At 35.0% G+C, this 19,063-nt stretch overlaps 4 protein-coding genes and 1 pseudogene across 4 annotated transcripts; all 5 read left to right on the forward strand.

The window, feature by feature from the left end:
- The first annotated feature begins 1,389 nt into the window (after window positions 1-1,389).
- Window positions 1,390-4,704, forward strand: LOC139776320 (uncharacterized; annotated as a pseudogene).
- Window positions 4,705-5,995: 1,291 nt separating this feature from the next.
- Window positions 5,996-9,218, forward strand: LOC139776270 (odorant receptor 4-like). The gene is made up of 5 exons (XM_071712841.1): window positions 5,996-6,270; window positions 6,727-7,078; window positions 7,951-8,178; window positions 8,271-8,399; window positions 8,950-9,218. Exons 1-5 carry the CDS (start codon window positions 5,996-5,998, stop codon window positions 9,121-9,123), a joined length of 1,158 nt encoding a protein of 385 aa, XP_071568942.1. The 3' UTR covers window positions 9,124-9,218.
- A 574-nt stretch (window positions 9,219-9,792) lies between these two features.
- Window positions 9,793-12,942, forward strand: LOC139776321 (odorant receptor 13a-like). Its single transcript, XM_071712893.1, has 7 exons — window positions 9,793-9,885; window positions 10,085-10,488; window positions 10,612-10,966; window positions 11,432-11,662; window positions 12,105-12,218; window positions 12,341-12,496; window positions 12,580-12,942. The coding sequence occupies exons 1-7, from the start codon at window positions 9,793-9,795 to the stop codon at window positions 12,628-12,630; spliced, it is 1,404 nt and encodes a 467-aa protein (XP_071568994.1). The 3' UTR covers window positions 12,631-12,942.
- Window positions 12,943-13,418: 476 nt separating this feature from the next.
- Window positions 13,419-15,870, forward strand: LOC139776297 (odorant receptor 13a-like). The gene is made up of 7 exons (XM_071712870.1): window positions 13,419-13,704; window positions 13,942-14,296; window positions 14,532-14,762; window positions 14,831-14,944; window positions 15,121-15,276; window positions 15,351-15,579; window positions 15,686-15,870. The coding sequence occupies exons 1-6, from the start codon at window positions 13,448-13,450 to the stop codon at window positions 15,399-15,401; spliced, it is 1,164 nt and encodes a 387-aa protein (XP_071568971.1). The 5' UTR covers window positions 13,419-13,447; the 3' UTR covers window positions 15,402-15,579; window positions 15,686-15,870.
- A 552-nt stretch (window positions 15,871-16,422) lies between these two features.
- On the forward strand, window positions 16,423-18,696 carry LOC139776315 (odorant receptor 82a-like). The gene is made up of 6 exons (XM_071712887.1): window positions 16,423-17,084; window positions 17,278-17,632; window positions 17,754-17,984; window positions 18,049-18,162; window positions 18,385-18,540; window positions 18,608-18,696. The coding sequence occupies exons 1-6, from the start codon at window positions 16,828-16,830 to the stop codon at window positions 18,656-18,658; spliced, it is 1,164 nt and encodes a 387-aa protein (XP_071568988.1). The 5' UTR covers window positions 16,423-16,827; the 3' UTR covers window positions 18,659-18,696.
- The last annotated feature ends 367 nt before the right edge of the window (window positions 18,697-19,063 follow it).

A 19,063-nucleotide genomic window follows, 5' to 3' on the forward strand; every position in this document is an offset into this window, starting at 1 on the left:
CTAAATCTTATGTGGGTATAAATTGTTATATCGGTATTGGTATACTTTGGTATAAAATGTCACGACGTGATAAAATGACGACTACTACCACTGTTGGTCTTTCGGTGCAAATCGGTCTTCGAATTGTTGGGATTTGGCCTAATGCGCCGTATTGTTTCGGGGTGTTTGGCTACTGACCACTGGCGTAGTGCAGACTTTGCCAGTACTAGTGGGTCGTTATTCACTTAACCGACGACATGTCGTATCATCTGATGGACGGTTAAGTGTCACCATGGAATACAGTGTAATAATGTCACTGAAACTGATTATTTTGTGGTCAAATAGTCGGTAAGAGAATATTTCTCACGCAGTAAAAGATGGAAACCGAATTTATTTGATATAGATCATTCCTGAAAGCCACGATTCTCACAGCAATACTTTTTTTTTCTTAAGTAAAGATCTTGTGTCTTCTTCTATCTAATTTTCAACAAAAGTTTCCATTCATTTAATAAAATCAAAATATATAATAAAGAAGATACAGTGTATTTAATTCAAATTTATTTGCGATTGTTTTTAGTTTAGATTGATTTGTTGATTATGTTGTTTATATAACATTGCCATTTTATTGCAATAATATTCAAGTGCAATCGATTTTTACATAAAGCTATGTTTACCGCTGTATATTTTATATATTTATCATTAAATGTACACTAAAAAATCAGACCTGCTCCCTTCCTGGGAGCAATTCTTTTCCATCTTATTGTGTTCCTATCTTAGTGCGAATCGTTTATCCTTACATTCGGATAGAATAAACTACCACAGTATATTTTACGACGTTCTAGCTGCGATGGCTGCAGACTGGAGGGAATTTCGCCATTCACAAAATTCACACCATGACGACTAAGGCAAATCTGTAGCGACGCTTCTCCAACATGATAATCGGGCTTCAGGAGCTGCGTTTTCTTATAGTTTTGGCGTGCTCGTATTTCAGACCAATAATTTTCTTCCCACAATTAGATTTTGTAATATATATAATATTGTAATACGAAAAGATATTTGTAGAATTTTAATCTGAAGAAAGGAGAACTTAATAGCAATTTTTTATCAACATATAAAATATATATAATTGCTAGCAAATTATTTAGAGCGTGTAAACATATTAATTTTATAATCTATAACTATTCGCATATTATGCCTAATAGGCGCGCTTCAAAGGGACGGCAGTTAATTTTAAAATAAATTTAAAATCGAACATTTGTTTATATGATTTTTCTTCTTTATTTTAAGATTCCAATGATATGAAATATTTCTCACATGTTACACTTTGTTCTATATAATAATATATATAATTTATACTCTATACCATCCAACAACTTATTTTCGATAGTGTGAAATCTCTTTCCATTTATATTACGAGGTTTTAAAGATGTGTGCTTTCAGATTCTTCATACAAGCGGTCAAATAGATATTTTGTGTGACGCATTGAGGGATGTCTTGAAAAGAACCAACGTCTCGCTGTTTCTATTATGAAGGAACTTAATCGGCAGGCATCAAAAGATTATTATTATCTTTTCGGACAAAATCGAAAGAATTTTTTGTTACATAATCCATGTCCTAATCCAATTCTTGTCGAGCACTTTGGTGATCTGCTGCTTAGAGTTCATGAGTGTAACAGTAAGTAATCGATCGTCAAAACTGGAAAGAAATAATGATCTGCGTCTTGCAGCGGTAGCGATCTATACTCCGTTCAACGAGAGATTGAGACTATTGAGACTATTGATGATTGATTCTGCGCATAGGCGGGCAAAGTGGAGAGAGCGCTCATATACGGCACGATAGTGTGGAGGAGGGCTTTCTAGGCCTTCCGTGGGGGGAAACCTGCGCGTGACGGACGAGTTTTCGTCCAATCTACTCTCAATCTCTCGTTGAACGTAGTATATATCGCAGTTCTATATTGCAATCGATCAACTCGAATATGATCGATAGCTCGGCATTAATGAGAACTATTGCGTTTTATAGAGGCGTTTATCTTCTGCTTTTACGGAGAGTACCTTAGTACCAAGATCGGAAGTACATTGAGACTCTTACGCTTGATTTGCATTGTAGAGATTTCAATTTACATACGTGATTCAGTCATACATTGTTTGACGATATTAAATAATGATAAGTTGTATGGTGATATTAAATGACAATTTTATCATGGAGAATGCATAACTGTTTAATCGAGAAGTTAAATCTTCTTTTTTCGTACAATATGAATGTGTTGCAATACACCCACAATAATAATTATACATGTTATTTCTTAAAAAAAAAGAAGTCCTGTTTTTACATATTAAGTAATAATTATTAAAATGATTAATACGTATATTGTTTAAATGATAATTACTTTAATTAATACCAATAATTCCGTAATTATTTGGCAAATATATATATTTTTAAATAATTGAAGCATATGATGTCTTCCGTACCCAGGTAGCACATATTAGTTTTATATACGTTTTTTGAACGTATACATAGTTTCGTAACCGTAAAGAACCATTAAGAAACGTTTGAACAAAAATGTTTTTGAAACCATGATTTAAGATAACGTATTTTTTACGTTTCTACAGTTAACAAAAATACCTATTTGGAAAATTTTTCCTTTCAAAATTATAATTTGCTTTATCTACATATATAATAGCTTTAATAGTCTTTTTTAAAACATTTAAATTTATATTGCACTAATTATTATTGCACAAAATAAATCATTTTATCCATGCACATATATCCACTTATTTATTTAAATTAATTTTGTCCTACCGGTCTTAATCTATTTGTCATCGGACAAATCTGAGCTTAGAAAACTTCCAACAGTTGCAAAATAAACTGCTGAACGTGGCCATTGAAAGAACATTTATACGTGTGTTTTGTTTTGAAGAACTTCCAGAACTGGTGCGCATCAGTAATGCAATTAAGTTAGAGTGAGACAAGTATATTTTGTTTCACTTTAACTTTATTGCACGAATGTGCACCAGTTCAGGAATTTCTTCGAAAAAGAATAGACGTCGCGTCATAGATGGTATATGCATAAAAAACGTTTCTAGAAATCGGTTATAAAACGTTTCGGAAAAACACTTATAAAACATTTCTGAAATAACGTGTATGTGCTACCTGGGTCAAGTTCTTGAGGGCAATGCGACATTGACAATAGACAGGAAAACGCCGACGTGTGACGAAGTAGTCAGTAAACATTTTCTTTTAATTTTAGTATACATATATATTTCAGTATGTCATTAATATCAAGTAATTAGGTTTTAGATACCTACGGACTTTCAATATTTAACGTCAAAGACCATTCTACTGGAAAATATGTAACTAGAGATATTGAAAATCCTAATGATAACTTTGGCAGTAAATATACCATTAAGCTACCAAATGTGAATACGTAAGTATAGAATATGTTTGACAAATACATAGATTTTCGAAATTATTGATACAAATATTTTATATATATATGTATATATATGACGATATCGTATTTTCAGGTATAAAATTGAGATTAAATATGAAACAAGTAAAACTCTCCTGAGTCTTGTCCGATGTTTTCGCTTCTAGGCTTTTTAGTAATTTTTTCGGTTTTTCAACGCGATAGGGAACTAGCCTATCGTCGCAACCCCCAACCTGGGGGACCATTCTGGACCAACCTGTTTAACGTCTCTTCCGAAAGACGGAGCCCAGTTTTCTCCGCACGGGAACTGTCTTCTCGTGCGCGAGAGGATGCAGCTTTTTTTCGGAAAATTAATTCCATGCTAAGTGGCTCTAGTGGACTCGAACCCGGTTCCACAGATTACGAGATTCTGGCGCTCTACCACTAGACCACACTGCTCCTCAAATAAGGTAAATATACTTTTCTATATTCAGATTGTTTTGTAGTTTAGTAATATATCGCGCACGTATCTCGCAGGTTTCTCTGGCTGCGCTTGTGTATCAAAAGTAGATGGTTAGAAAACGGACGAATACAAACGGACGCTTTAGAGTTTGCCTGCAAATATTGTATGTCAAAATATGCCTGCCCAATATTCCGCGATTTGTACGACTTGGACGAAGAAACTCGTAACTTGGCTATCTCATGGTTTATGGATGATAAAAAACGTATTAAAATGCTTCCCGAAATCATAAAAGAATTGGAATTCATTCTTATTCCATAATACAATATGATTATTCAACAAATATCCTATATATATTAACTGACGGAAGATGATATGTCAAAAAAGAAGTTAACATAAGTTTGTCCTGATTGATACAATGTAATTATACGTTGTTAATATTCTATGACATACAGGTCTACAGCAGATTTGCGCTTTTCGGCCGATATTGCTTACTGTTAACCTCACTCCTCTTGTTTCGTAGCACATATGTTGTTCACGGAGCCATAAAAGGTTCGAGCTAAGAGAGCTACTGTATTCATATTACGCTTGAATTGTTGCTTTTTTTATAGTATAAACGAAGTCAATTTAGTCACTTATCTCATTGACAACACAACATTTTTGGACACTCTTTTTCAGAGCAAAATGATCGGCGATGCGGCGTATAATTCAATCTGATACGACTTCAAACCCAACGAGTTTCGTTCGCAAGCTCGTTCTGTTTATGATATTGAGATCACAAAGGAGGCTTACCATTATGACTGGAAAGATTATGGACCTGTCGCTAGAAGGATTTACGAGCGTAAGATTCCAACACTGAATTTTCCGTTAATAAAATTCTTATCTTGATATTATACGCTGACTAAAAGTAAATCGAGTCTTTGCGGCATAATTTCTTGCTCGAGAGACTTGTTAAAGTTTCACTTTTGAAGCGATTAATGATGAAAAATGGATTCTACAGTTCCGGAATAATTCAGTTCGTCTCAAACAGACTTGGAAAGAAAAGAAATAAACCCACTAAAAGCTGGTTTGCACCCTCAGAAGATGACGCTATCTGTTTGGTGGGGTTGTAAAACAGTAATCCTTTTTTTCACTCCGTTGGCGAAACGATTCATTCCGAAAAGTACCGTTAACAGTTGGATAATTTGAAAGAAACAATCTACAGGAGAAGCATTCGGGCAATCAGAAGGCCATTGTTTATCACCACGATAACGCTAGACCTCACACTTTGATGTAAACTCAGCGCAAACTTAGACAGCTGAATTGAGATCTTCTATTGCACCTTCATCCTGACGTTGCACCATCAGAAGATTATCACTTCTAGTCATTGCAGAACAATTTGAATGAAAAAGAAACTTTGATCTTTTGAGGCCTTAAAAAATATATATTTCAAAGTTTTTTGACAAAAAATCGCGCGAAATTGTTTGGTCAATTAAATATTTTTGTATAATATGACAGATGACTTTTAATAAAAAATCGGGTATGAACATTTTGCACTCCGAATAATCTGCAGTACAAAAGAAACGCGAAACGCGTCTACAGAAATACGACCGTACAATATATTGCCCGTCACATTTTTGTTCATTTTTATCTCGATGTTCGTTTTACGTCTTTTAGTATATTTAATGCCTTTCTTGAAAGAGCCATTATTCTTGAACCGCGCTCGCTCCTGCGCAGAGCGTAAGTAGTAAAGCCGTCTCTTGCATTTTTCAAGCAACTAATTTGTCCCATCTGCGACATTTTTTACGATAGAATAAGACAGCCATTACGCGCTGCGGTCGCAATCATTTCTCGATTGTTGCAATTTTAATCCCCTCTGTTCCATGCAAATTGCCGTAACTTTTGTTTCCAGTTGGTTGCAATTGATCGGTGATTACCTCGCTGCGTTTAGTCAGCGACCCTTGCGTGATCAACTTGCCGCTCTAGAGTCGTTTTGAAATCATACGCAGCCTTTTGGTATTAACCCGTGACTTTACGACGTTAGCAGGTACCGAAAAAGTACCTCGAGTTACATTTTCGCAGATATAATAACGCAAATGTCGAAATTCTGGTCAAATTTTACGTAGCAGTGGATACAAATTGGTGTACCGATATTGGTATAAAACTGTAAGATGTCACAACGCGATAGAATGACGGGTATAAGCACTATTTCTCTTTCGGTGCAAATCGGTCTTCGAATTATCGGATTTTGGCCTAATACGCCATGCGCGCTGTTGTTTCGGTGCCTTTGGATATTGACCATCGGCGTAGTGCAGACTTATCAGTACTGGTGGCTCGTTATCCACTTCAGAACCGACGACATGTCGTACTTGATGGAAAGTTTAAGTGTCACCATCGAGTATACCGTGATGTCCCTGAAACTGATTATTTTATGGTTTAATACTCGGTAAGAGAACATTTCTCACGCAGTTGAAGATGGAAATTGAGTTTTTTAAAAATATAAATCGTTCCTGAAAGCCACGATTCTTACAGCAATCTTACGTCTTCCTCTACCTATTTTTCAATAATGGTCTCAATTCATTTGTTTAAAATATGTAAGGAAGAAGATACAGTGGATTTATATAATCCAGACTTAAATCTGTCTGTCTTTAGTCTTATTACTCAGTTTAGAAAATACAAATATCGCCATCTTGCAATAATACTTAAGTACAGTCGAAAGATAAAGCTATATTTACCACTTATATTTTAATTCAATTTTATACATACATATTACTATATTTATCGTTCAATATACTTTGAAAGATGAGGCCTGCTTCCTTCCCAAAACCCATCCATCTTATTGTGTTCCCATCTTAGTGTGAATTGTTTATCCAATACACCCAGATAGAGTAAACTGCCGCAGTATATTTTACGACGCTCTAGCTGCGATGGCTGCAGACTGGAAGGAAGCCACCAACGACGAAATGCACATCATGACGAGCAAGACGAGCTTGTCGCGACGCATCTCTAACGTGATCATCGGGCTTCATTCAGCAGCGGCATGTTGCTTCGGCATCGAGGTACTCGCATCCCATACCGATGATTACGATGCCGACGGAATCGAGACGCCTGTTCGCGCGTTTACGCTGCAACTGCAGCTCCCAATGCAGTGTAACGAATCGCCGCTGTACGAGCTCGTTATGTGCCTGGAATTCCTTCATCAACTGGCATCTTCCACTGTAACCGGCGTACTTAACTCTCTGCTCGTTACGTTAGTGAGTGCGATCTGTAAAAGAAGATTTTTCTCTCGATATCTTTAAGCTAAATCTACTAGGCGATGTCGCATGATGGCAGTTAGTTTTCATGACATTGTACTTTTATCTGTTAGCAATATGCTATGTATATATTGCTAAAGATGGCAATATTCAAAATAGTCGATTATCATGACACTGATACTTCTTCCATTTTTTATTGGAAACTAGCACCACAGACGCGCGCTTCGCGCGCGCTATTTAGCTTTAACATTATGCTATTACTATTACACTATTAATTTCTTGATACACACAACTGTCAAAATATACGATGACAGCTGCAAATGAAGTAAGCGCAGCGAGAAAACCAATCAGCATCGCGGAAAAGCGGCAACAATAAATTCGACTATCGACTTAACATGCCTTTTTTTAGAAAGGAAAGAAAAACCAACTTTTTTTTCTTTTTTTTTTTAGATTTTGTAATATATTCGTATTGTAACATATGGAAATATCTTCAGAATTTTAATCTAAAGAAAGGACTTTAAAACACTAATATTCTTTGTCAGTATGTAAAATATAATTGCTAGCGAATTATTCAGAGTTTGTATACATATTAATTTTATAATCTATAGCTTCTCGTACTTTTAATAATTAGGCTCACAGAGACGGCTGTAATATTTTAAAATAAATTCAAAATGGACATTGTCCCTCTGAATTTTTTTCTTGTTTTAAGGTTTTCTTTAAACCATGAAACATCTCATGTTACACTTTGTCCTGTGTAATAATATACATAATTTATTTTATATACCAATAGTTAGCAACTGTTACATTTGATGAGGGTAAAATATTTTTTTATTTATATTACGTGATTTTATATAGAATGTACGTTTTTTCAGATTCTTCATACGAGTGGTCAAATAGAGATTTTGTGTGACGCATTGAGGGATATCTGTCCCGTGAAGAACAATGAACAGCTAGGTTTCTCTATGAAGGCATTGATCGGCAAGCATCAGAGGATCATCATCTTTTCGAATAAAATCGAAAGAATCTTCTCTTATATAGCGCTAATTCAATTCTTGTCGAGCACATTACTGACCTGTTGCGTAGGATTCACGGTCATAACGGTATGTAATCCCTCGCCAAAGATAAAAAGTGCGCAAGAAACGATTTGTGTCTTGCAGCAGTTAGTGATTTATATTGCGATTCGATGTTGCAGTCGATCAACACGATGCAAGACTCGGATACAATCGATAGCGCGGCATTAATAAAAGCTATAGTGTTTTACGTGGCTGCTGCGGTAGAGGCGTTTACCTTCTGCTATTGCGGAGAATATCTCAGTGCCAAGGTCGGAACAATGAGGTCTTTACTCTTGAGTCACTGTAGAAACGTCAATTTACGCGATTCGGCCATACATTGTGTGTTAATTTAAAAAAAATGCAATTGTATTTTTGTCATGAAGAACGCAACTATTGAAACGAGAAGTTACATATTCTTTTTCCATTTCTTTTTAATGTGAACAAATAATTAAAAGATTTTTTGTTTTTAATGTAAATGTGTTGCAATACACCGACAATAATTATACGAATTTGTATAATACAATACTGTGTCATATACGAGTTTCTTTAGAAAAGAAGTCCTGTTTTTGTGTACAAAATAACAATTTCTTAAATAATCATTACTTATATTATTTTAATCATAATTATTTAGATTAATGTCAATGATACAATACCGTAATTACTTGGTGAGAAAGCATGATAATTCAAGTATATGATAACTTCTGTATAATGAAACTACGTCTGAACTGTTATTTCTTTTATAGTATAAACGAAGTTTTTATGTCAATTTACTCATTTATCATATTGACAGCACGCCATTTTTGCGACATTCTTCTTTAGAGCAAAATGATCGGCGACGCGGCGTATAAATCAATCTGGTACGACTTTAAACCTGATGAGAGCAAGTTCGTCCTACTTATAATATTGAGATCACAAAGAAGGCTTACCATTACCGCCGGAAAGATCATGGACCTGTCGTTAGAGGCATTCACGAGCGTAAGATTTCAGCACTAAATTTTTTGTTAATAAAATTCTGGTCTTGATGGGTCAACACTTATTTAATTTATTAACGGACATTATTCTCCAAATGATCACGATTTACTTTAATCACCAAGAGATTTTATAAGACTTTTAATTGACATGTTTTTATAAAAAAATTTGATTTATATTTATACACTTATTTATTTATGAATTTATTTTTTTTAAATTATATTATTATTTGATATAATTTTTCTAGATTTTAAAGGCCTCTGTTTCGTACATATCAGTATTGCATGCAATGTATTGAAGTTTGAGGACCAGCCATCGTGTCTAGACGGCCATTACGTGCTGCTAAAGATATTATGACTTTTCTATCGGTTCTTGTCGATATCTGTGATGAGCCGATAATATTTATGCAAATTATATGTAGATGTAATGTATCAATTTACCTTCCGCAGTTGATAATAAAGTATTTAGGTTTGCATGATTGCTATTTGCATATATATTTAAATCTATAATATATTTTTTTTTACATCTCGATATAAAAAAGTAATTCTTTTGTATATTAACACATTCTTTTTGTTATATATATATATATATATATATGTTTAAATAATTTTTGATATAAAAAGAAACGTTGACATACACGACCGTACAACATATCGCTCAACTTACGTTACATTTTTGTATATCTTTGCTTCAATGTTCGTTTTACGTTTCACCATCAGTATATTTAATTTGTTGCTCTCTCAGCGAGCGCCGAGCGATCTTCAGAAAGCTTTATGCATCTTTAAAGTAAATGACTCGGCAAACTAGCGACTCGGAAAACTCGGCGTTTTTAAACCGAAGAGAAAAAAGAAAGAACCGAGACGGATCGCTTTTTCTACATGTGACATTTTTCTTCCAAGTCTATAATCCAGCGAACTGATGAGCATCCAATTTCGATTTAATTCGCCCTTTCTGCGAAGTACGGGTAATTACGATTGATCGACAGTTTATTATCGTGTATTATCTCATCTCCCCCTTTCCACTGTCTCGACTTTTTGCTATATCCAATGTTATTACGTCGAGGAGATTTACACAGCTCGCGGAGGTGATAGTCTCTCTCAGAAGAAACATGCTGGAGTTAGGCAAAGGTGCGATAGGACGCGCGAGCACCATCAGCGAGTCGGTCGAAGCAGGCCTACGTTTCATCGGAATGTGGCCGCGTTGCGTATACGCGAATATCAACTGGTGGAGTTATATTTTGTCGGTGGCAATAGTGCAGTACTTTCAATATTCGTATATCCTGGCGCACTTCGACATCAGCGATCTCTCGGTTTTCGTAGACGGGCTGAGCATCACGTTGGGCTACAGCCTGTCGTTCCTCAAACTGATCAATCTCTGGTACAATCGTCGGTAAGATTTTATGCTTAATGGTCTCCGTGCAGACTAGGCGATCGATCGATCGCGCTCCTCGTTCCGTTTCAATTCCATTTCTGTCCCGCGCGAACGATATCGGATGTAAGAAATGTTCCGTAGAAAGTTGTACGTCATTCTGGATACGATGGACAAAGATTGGAGCGACGGGATCGCAATCCGTTCGGACGTATCCACGATGATCAGACACGCCAACTTGTCTCGTCAATGTTCCAACGTGATGATCACGACGAATGCGTTGGCCGTGTTCTTTTACGTGATCGGCGGTCCAATACTCCGATCGATGATTCAAAAGAACGATCGCGAAAGTTCAACTCGCGAGCTGCCCATCAAGATGGAGTTTCCCTTTAAGGTCAACGACTCCCCGATTTTTGAGCTGGTACTGATAGCCCAATTTTTTCATGATTTATCGGTGGCTTGTGTCATCGCTATGCTAAACGCTTTGCTCGTTACGCTGGTAAGAGTTGACTGTATTTCGTATTCGTGATCTAAATCGGCTTAAAGATTGTCAAAATTACTTGTTGAATAGGAGACATGAGTAATCTTGCATCCAGTTATGAAAAAAGATATACATATGTATATGATATATAATATTTTTTTCTTATGTGTTATTGTTATTTAATTCTTTGCTTCGTTAAAATAAAGACGAGTGAACAAAAACTCGATCAGAATTGGAAAATTGATTTTACTAGTACTTGTAACAACTATGAGAGATCATATTTTTATTTCCATAATGTATTGCAGCTCTACTTTAGACTTCTTTGTCTTTTTAATGGCGATTGCATTGGGAATCTAGTGTTCCAATGAATATACTAACAATACCTTATTTTTAAATACAGTTTTGTGTGTATAATTTTTCAGATTTTTCGCGAAGGTAGCGATACTGCTCTAAAGTATCTGTAAAGCTGAAGATGTTTTTTAGGTACTACATGTAAGTGGTCAAATTGATATTATGCGGCAAGGCTTCGTGGAAATTTCCTCTAAGAAGCACACATCAAGATCTTCTCTAGCGGCTATTAAAGACTTGATTAACAGACATCAGAGAATTATCGATTTATCGGACAATATTGAAGACCTTTTCTCAAACATCGCATTGTTGCAGTTTATCTGGAATACTTTAGTCATCTGTTGCATAGGCTTTGTAATCGTAATAGTAAGTTATAATTTTACACATTTTTTGTATAATTATCTCTCTCTCTCTCTATATATATATGTACACACTGAGAAAAAAATTTTCTGCAATTTAGTAAATATTAGTTTACGTACAACTGTGACTCCATTTATTAAAATGAAGAAAGTTTTCCTTCTTATTAGTATATTTTTTCTCAGTGTATACACATATACTAATAAAAAGGAAAATTTTTTCTATTTTAGCCAGTCGGGTCGCTTAATTTTGGATTTTATTTTTCTATTTTAGTAAATGGAGTAACAGTTGTATGCAAAATAATATTTACTAAAATGCAGAAAATTTTTTCTCAGTACATGTGTGTATACATATGACGTTTAATTTAGGATATTGTTTCTAATAAAATACACAAATTTATGCTCTCGGATGTACAAACTTATACTGTACACATATTATACACACATTGCAGTCTATCGGTACGGAAGAAGGTGCTACGATGATAACAAAATCCCTCATCTTTTATGTCGCGATAACTCTTGAGGCATTCGTCTTTTGCTACGCCGGAGAATACCTCAGCGCTAAGGTCAGCGTAAGGGAGCGTAATGGTAGCGTCGTAGAATTTTGGATTTTTGGAAGTTTCACATTAACTCCCGAAAGAGGATTAATTAGACGCGATTAATCGTGGAAGCTCGTTTGCCATTGCAGAGTAAGTCCATCAGCGACGCTGCGTACGAGTGCTTCTGGTACGATATGACACCCAGCGAGTGTCGGGTCTTGATGTTCCTCATGCTGAGATCACAGAAACGATTAACCATCACTGCGGGCAAGATAACTGATCTGTCCTTGGAAGGTTTCACGACCGTGAGTTTATTTGAACCGTCTGGAAATCTTCGTCATTCAAATTAGGGCTGAAACAAAAATTTTAACATGCTTAATTGCTTCAGATTATGAAATCGTCCGCGTCGTACATATCCGTCTTAAGTGCGTTGTATTAAAAAGAATGAAAAGTTGCATTTGGGTACAGAGGTAAGAATATTTATTCTTCTAGAATAGAATACTAAATTGGATTTATTTCCACGATAATAACAAACGAATATTTCCTAAAGAAACGGTCGCCGTGACTTCTATGCGATATGACAGGGATAGTTTTAGTCAAATGTTCGATTCCGTTGAACGGATTGTTGATACATACATGTATATTAGTACAAAGAAATTTCGCAAAAAGACATTTTGTATGTTACCATATACTCTGCAGAGGTCTAATTTTTGAATAATACAATTTAAAGTTTTATTCACGTGTGAAATAATATTACTACTTATTTATAAGATGTTATCATCGAGAATAATCCAGTTTTCACGCGCATACTAGACACCGAATGTTCTTCACTTTTCTCTTCCATGTATTACCTCCATTTTCTGCCTATAGATAATAACATCTTTTTTTCGAAAATATGCACAGTTTTTTTGTTGGCTGTAGAGACGATTGTAGAGATGATTATCTTCGCATTTAGAAATTTTCATTTCTTCAAGCAATTATCAAGCAATATTACATGAGCTATTTCATAGAAACAAAGTAGATACGTTTTGTTTTTTATTCGGTGCACTTATAAGTACATTTGATGGACTTATAAGCTCTCAAGAAATAATTGGATTGGAATAGTCGGCGTACAATTACGATTGATCGAGGGTGGACCTGCGCTTTATCGTCTCTCCCCACGATTATTCGGAGAGCGACGTTCACGTTGCGCGTTACGGTGCACTGACATCTCAATAGCCATCGTTTCGTAACGTTCGGTGATTGTCGGCAGAACGATGAAGCGCACAAGTACCATAAGCCGCCCGGTCGAAATCGGCCTCCGTTTCATCGGCATGTGGCCGGATTCCGCTTACGCGACTCTTCACTGGTTAATTTACATGGCGACGATGGTGATAGTGCAGTATTATCAGTACGCGTACGTTCTTACGCATTTTGACCTGAGCGATATCTCGCTCCTCATGGACTGTCTCGGTCTTACCCTGGCGTACACTCTCGCCTTTCTCAAGCTCTTTGCCTTATGGTGGAACCGCCGGTAAGACGCATTTTGTTGCAGACGTAACTCAAAAACAAATAATAGCGAATCGGGGCAACGTTATCTAGAGCTACAGTTATCACTGAATAATTTCAACGAAACGAATGAAGATCGAATAAGATTTACCATTAGTACCATGTTTAAGTAAAGTCAAATATTTAAATGTTCTTCTCTCCCTTTCTGTGAAGAAAATTCATTAATATATACAATACTCGATATATAAGCTGCTTCCTGCAGGATATTTTACTATATTGTAAAAGTGATGGATCAGGATTGGAAAGAATGCGTCATCAATGGTTCATATAACGCCACAATGATGAACGTGGCGGATATATCACGTCGTTGCTCCAACGTGATGATTACTATTAACGCTTTTGCTGCGTTTTTTCTATCAATCGGCGAGCACTTGCTTCAGTCGATGGACAACGCCAGTGGAGTTGACAATAATTCTCGAGAACTCCCTATAAAGATGGAGTTCCCTTTCGATATCAGCGACTCCCCGATTTTCGAGTGCTTTTTAGTCGGGCAATTCTTTTACGAATTGGTGCTGGCTTCTATAGTTGGTATAATGAATGCGTTACTCGTCTCATTGGTGAGTTCGCGATGACTCTGCGAAGCTATTTTTACGTACAATTGTACATCTTAATTAATATATGTATCTTTTCTTCAACTTTTTTGTTGTTAATAATTATAATAGTGTCCTGGTTTGATATAATTGATTTAATGAATCTAATTAATAATTTTTCTAATTAATTATTAATTAATAATATTGTGATCTAACTAATAATTAGATGTGTTTTAACGTTTTAATAGTTCCATATTTATAGATACTTCACGTAAGCGGTCAGATTGACATTATGCGACAAGACATAAATGAAATTTCCAGCAGAAAACACGATCCTAGCACATCCTTAGTTATTATCAAAGCCCTTATTTGCAAGCATCAGAAGATTATTACTTTATCAGAAAATATTGAAAATTTATATACTTATATCGCATTAATGCAACTTCTATGGAATACTTTAGTCATCTGCTGCACTGGTTTTGTGATTGTAATCGTGAGTAATGACTTGGCTGCTGTTCCACCTTTGATGAAGAATATTTCTTCATCGTTATTTTATTGCAGACTATTCGTACCAACGATAGTGGGACAACTTCGATCAAATCTGTGAGTTTTTATATCGCAATCACTCTAGAAGTTTTCATACTCTGCTTTGCCGGAGAATTTTTGAGCGCCAAGGTTTGTAGAGAACTTCGTGAAGAACATATCACGATTTCATCATTATCTGTTTTTAATCAAAAAGTTAATTTTCATAAAAAAAAAGTTAAAAGATGTATTTTTACTGATGGAAAACGCTTTTGAGTTTGTCGATCGTTCGTCTATTGTGTTTCAAATTGAATTTACCCTGTTTTTAGAGTAGGTCAATTAGCAATGCGATATATGAGTCACTTTGGTACGATATGCCACCGACAAATAGTCGCATTTTATTGTTTGTAATACTAAGATCGCAAAAACGATTGACGATTACTGCAGGAAAAGTCGTTGATTTGACTTTGGAAGGATTTACAAGCGTAAGACATTACATTAAATTCTGCGTTCTTTGACATTTTGGGTTATATATTTCTTAGTTTGTGCAATTTTTTAGATTATGAAGGCATCAGCTTCTTACGTATCTGTATTAAATGCGATGTATTAAGTTCAGAATGACGTTTGTCAATTGCTACATGTGCATATTCACTGTTGCCTTAGCCACAATAATTTTGTTAGACAATCGTTATTCTTGGCCAAATGAAACACAAGTTACAAGAGAAGGCACAAGATTACTTTAATATAAATTATTTTTTATGAATTCAGTGAATAATTATTTTTATATGGTAACTAATTTATTTCACACTTTAAAATATCAATAATTTATTTCACTCTATAAAATATCAATTTTCTATATTTCAATTTATAATATGTTGTTAATAAAAATTACAGATCTAAAAAGGAAGGTGTACATGCATTTCAAAATAACGTCCAAGATTTGTCCACGCTCATAATATAAACCTTTTGTCCCAAATTCCAGTCATTGCACTCATCAAATTCTTGATTTACATATCTTTCTATCTTCATTAATATAAACATGTAATTATTATTCAAATAATATATATTGTATTATTGTATTACTTTTGATTATCTTCCTTAAATCTAGTCTTTTTCCTGGAAACGTAAAGCTCTGCGTGCATATTCATAACAGATATGTGCTTATATATTATAACATTATTACACTTGTGTTGCATTTATAAAGATAATTATTTAATATTGTTCTATTCTCTCTTCTATTGTATTATTTTCTCTTAATCCTTTAACAAATTGAAAGAAACGCGCGCGTCTTTTCTCCTGTTATCTGTCTTGCGAAGCGATCTATTGAGAGAATTTCGCGTATTGAATCTTTTTCGTTTATGGCGACTCAATATTTTTTGAAAATTAACAACAAAAATGGTTTAAATCGTCAACAATTTATATTTTTATATCACAGTCTATTATTATAGAAAAATACGTCGGCGAAATCCACTAATCTTATTGACCATCGTAACTTCGGTGGCTCTTGTCTTTGTTTGAAATAGAAGCGGAGTAACATAAGAAAGTATACGAGAGAAAAGCAAAGGGAATTAGCGGGATCGGTATACCACGAACACATTTAATAACTATAATAACTTTCTCTTTCCATTTTTTTGCGTTCTGCAGATGTCAACGTTTTTGCCAAGATATTGCACATATTTTTTGTCTGATGGATATAGACAAAACTGCCCTTCGGGACAGAAATGCACAGTTCTAAAGCCATTATCTGTCATTGTGCAAACCAAAGTGTTCATTAATTCAGAGAAGAAATGGACATAATCGTATCTCTTGTCTCATCGGTAGAGCTATAAGCTTGCATTACCTAATGCGATGAGAACGCTCGAGATGTAATTACGATTGATTCACGTTCTAAGTACCTTACGTTTTACAGTTTCTCCGTTGCGATTATTTAGTGTTTTAACCATCATGTGGAACATATCGGTGCACGTATATGCTTTTCGCGCACTGACGTCTTCGTAGTCGTTGATTTTTAACGTTCGGCAGTTAACAAAGAAACGATGACGAGTGCGAATACTATCAGTCGTTCCGTTGAGATTGGTCTCCGTTTCATCGGCATGTGGCCGGACTCGGCATATCCAAATCTCTATTGGTTTAGCTACATGACAACGGTACTAATAGTGCAATATTATCAGTACGCGTACATATTCGCACACTTTGACTTGAACGATCTTTGGCTCCTCATGGACTGCCTCAGTCTTACCCTGGCGTACAGCCTCGCTTTTCTCAAGCTTCTCGTTCTGTGGTGGAATCGTCGGTAAGATGCGTTTATTAGCGAGAATGATGTAGAATGTATCTATATCTATAATTCCAATATAATTACGTTAACATTTACATGTGTCGACGAGGAAAATGTGAATCGTGAAGATATTTAATTGTTACTTCTTAAATAAAATTATGTATACACAATATCTTTTGTGACTCGTTACACATGAAGAAATGTCCTGCAGGATATTCTATTATATTGTGAAGGCGATAGATCAAGACTTGAGTGAGTGCGTTAGTAATGACTCGTATAGCTCCACGATGACGAGCATGGCGGATATGTCGCGCCGTTTTGCTAATATAATGTTCGGTCTCTATGCCTTTTCTTCTTTCTTTCTGTCGATTGGCGAGCATTTGCTTCAGTCGATGGACGACGTCGATCAATCCGGTAACAGTTCCCGAGAACTTCCCATAAAAATGGAATTCCCTTTCGACGTTAGCAAATCACCGATTTTCGAGTGTTTCTTGATTGGGCAATTCCTTTACGATATGGTGATAGCTTTTGTGGTCGGCTTGATAAATGCGTTACTTGTTGCGTTGGTAAGTGTATAATGAGATTGAAAGAGATTATCGGTCCAATACGATCGATTCAAATTCATATTAAAAGACAAGGTATTACTTTAGATATATAACGTATACATAAATTATCTAATATTCATAGGTACTTCACGTAAGCGGTCAGATAGATATTATGCAGCAAGACTTAGTCGAAATTTCTAATGGAAAATATGATCGCAGCACATTCCTACTTGTTATCAAAGGTCTTATTTGCAAGCATCAGAGGATTATCAATTTATCGGAAAATATCGAGAATTTGTATAGTTACATTGCGCTGATGCAAGTTCTGTGGAATACGTTAGTTATGTGTTGCACTGGTTTTGTGATTATAATTGTGAGTAGTGTCAACCGTTTCTTTACATTTTAGATAACAATATTCTTTTCTTATCTTATTGCAGATCATTAGCTCCGGCGAAGATACAGCAAATTTGATCAAGTCCGTGAGCTATTACATTGCAATAGTTCTGGAGGTTTTTATATATTGTTTTGCAGGAGAATTTTTAAGTGCCAAGGTATGTAAACGAACACCCTTTTAGTATTTCAGAGGCATCATTACGAATATGTTTCTTTTTATTTATGTTGTATTAAACGGGGATTAACTACGTGTCATATTTTGTGTTTTAAAATTATTTTCATCATTAAAAGATATTGTAGTGTAAAATACCTTCAATAACAAAAAATATTTTTAAATTTATTGTCACTCCGTATGTTTCAAACGGTTCATCTGCTTTCAGAGTAGGTCGATTAGCAACGCAATATATGAGTCACTTTGGTATAATTTGCCGCCAAGCGACAGTCGCGTTATATTATTTATGATATTAAGATGTCAAAAGCGATTGACGATCACTGCAGGAAGAGTCATTGATTTGACTTTAGAAGGATTTACAAGCGTAAGGCGTTATGTTATAAACAATCTAATACACTACGCCACATTAATCGAGGATAATTCTTTTTTAGATAATGAAAGCTTCTGTTTCCTATATATCAGTATTAAATGCAATGTACTAAAATTAGAAAAAATGTTAGACTATTAGAATTTCTCAGCCCCCAAATAGTTTCATCAATAGCTTGTCGTCATTATTGTTGACTGAATGATAATAACGTCATTTTAGTAGAAATTATTTTTAATTCATTCAATAACTATACTTTATTGATGATAATTTTTCCATGTCAAATAGACTTTTTGTCTAAAATATTATGATAAATTATATATTTGAAGGAGAAAACGCGCATGCGAATATGTAGGTATATTATCAATATTATACGTACGATTTTATTGAATATATCTTTAGAAAGTTTTTGCTTAAAAGTAAGATCTTGTTTCAGTTATCCTCTGATATTTCCTTTTTTTTCTTATATAAACATGCTTTATTTTATATTAACATGTTATAACTAAATGGAATTTACGTTGTT

Source organism: Temnothorax nylanderi, unplaced genomic scaffold (assembly GCF_030848795.1).
Source record: "Temnothorax nylanderi isolate EJ_2023f unplaced genomic scaffold, tnyl_v1.0 TNYL_tig0116_pilon, whole genome shotgun sequence".
Taxonomy (NCBI): Eukaryota; Metazoa; Arthropoda; class Insecta; order Hymenoptera; family Formicidae; genus Temnothorax; species Temnothorax nylanderi.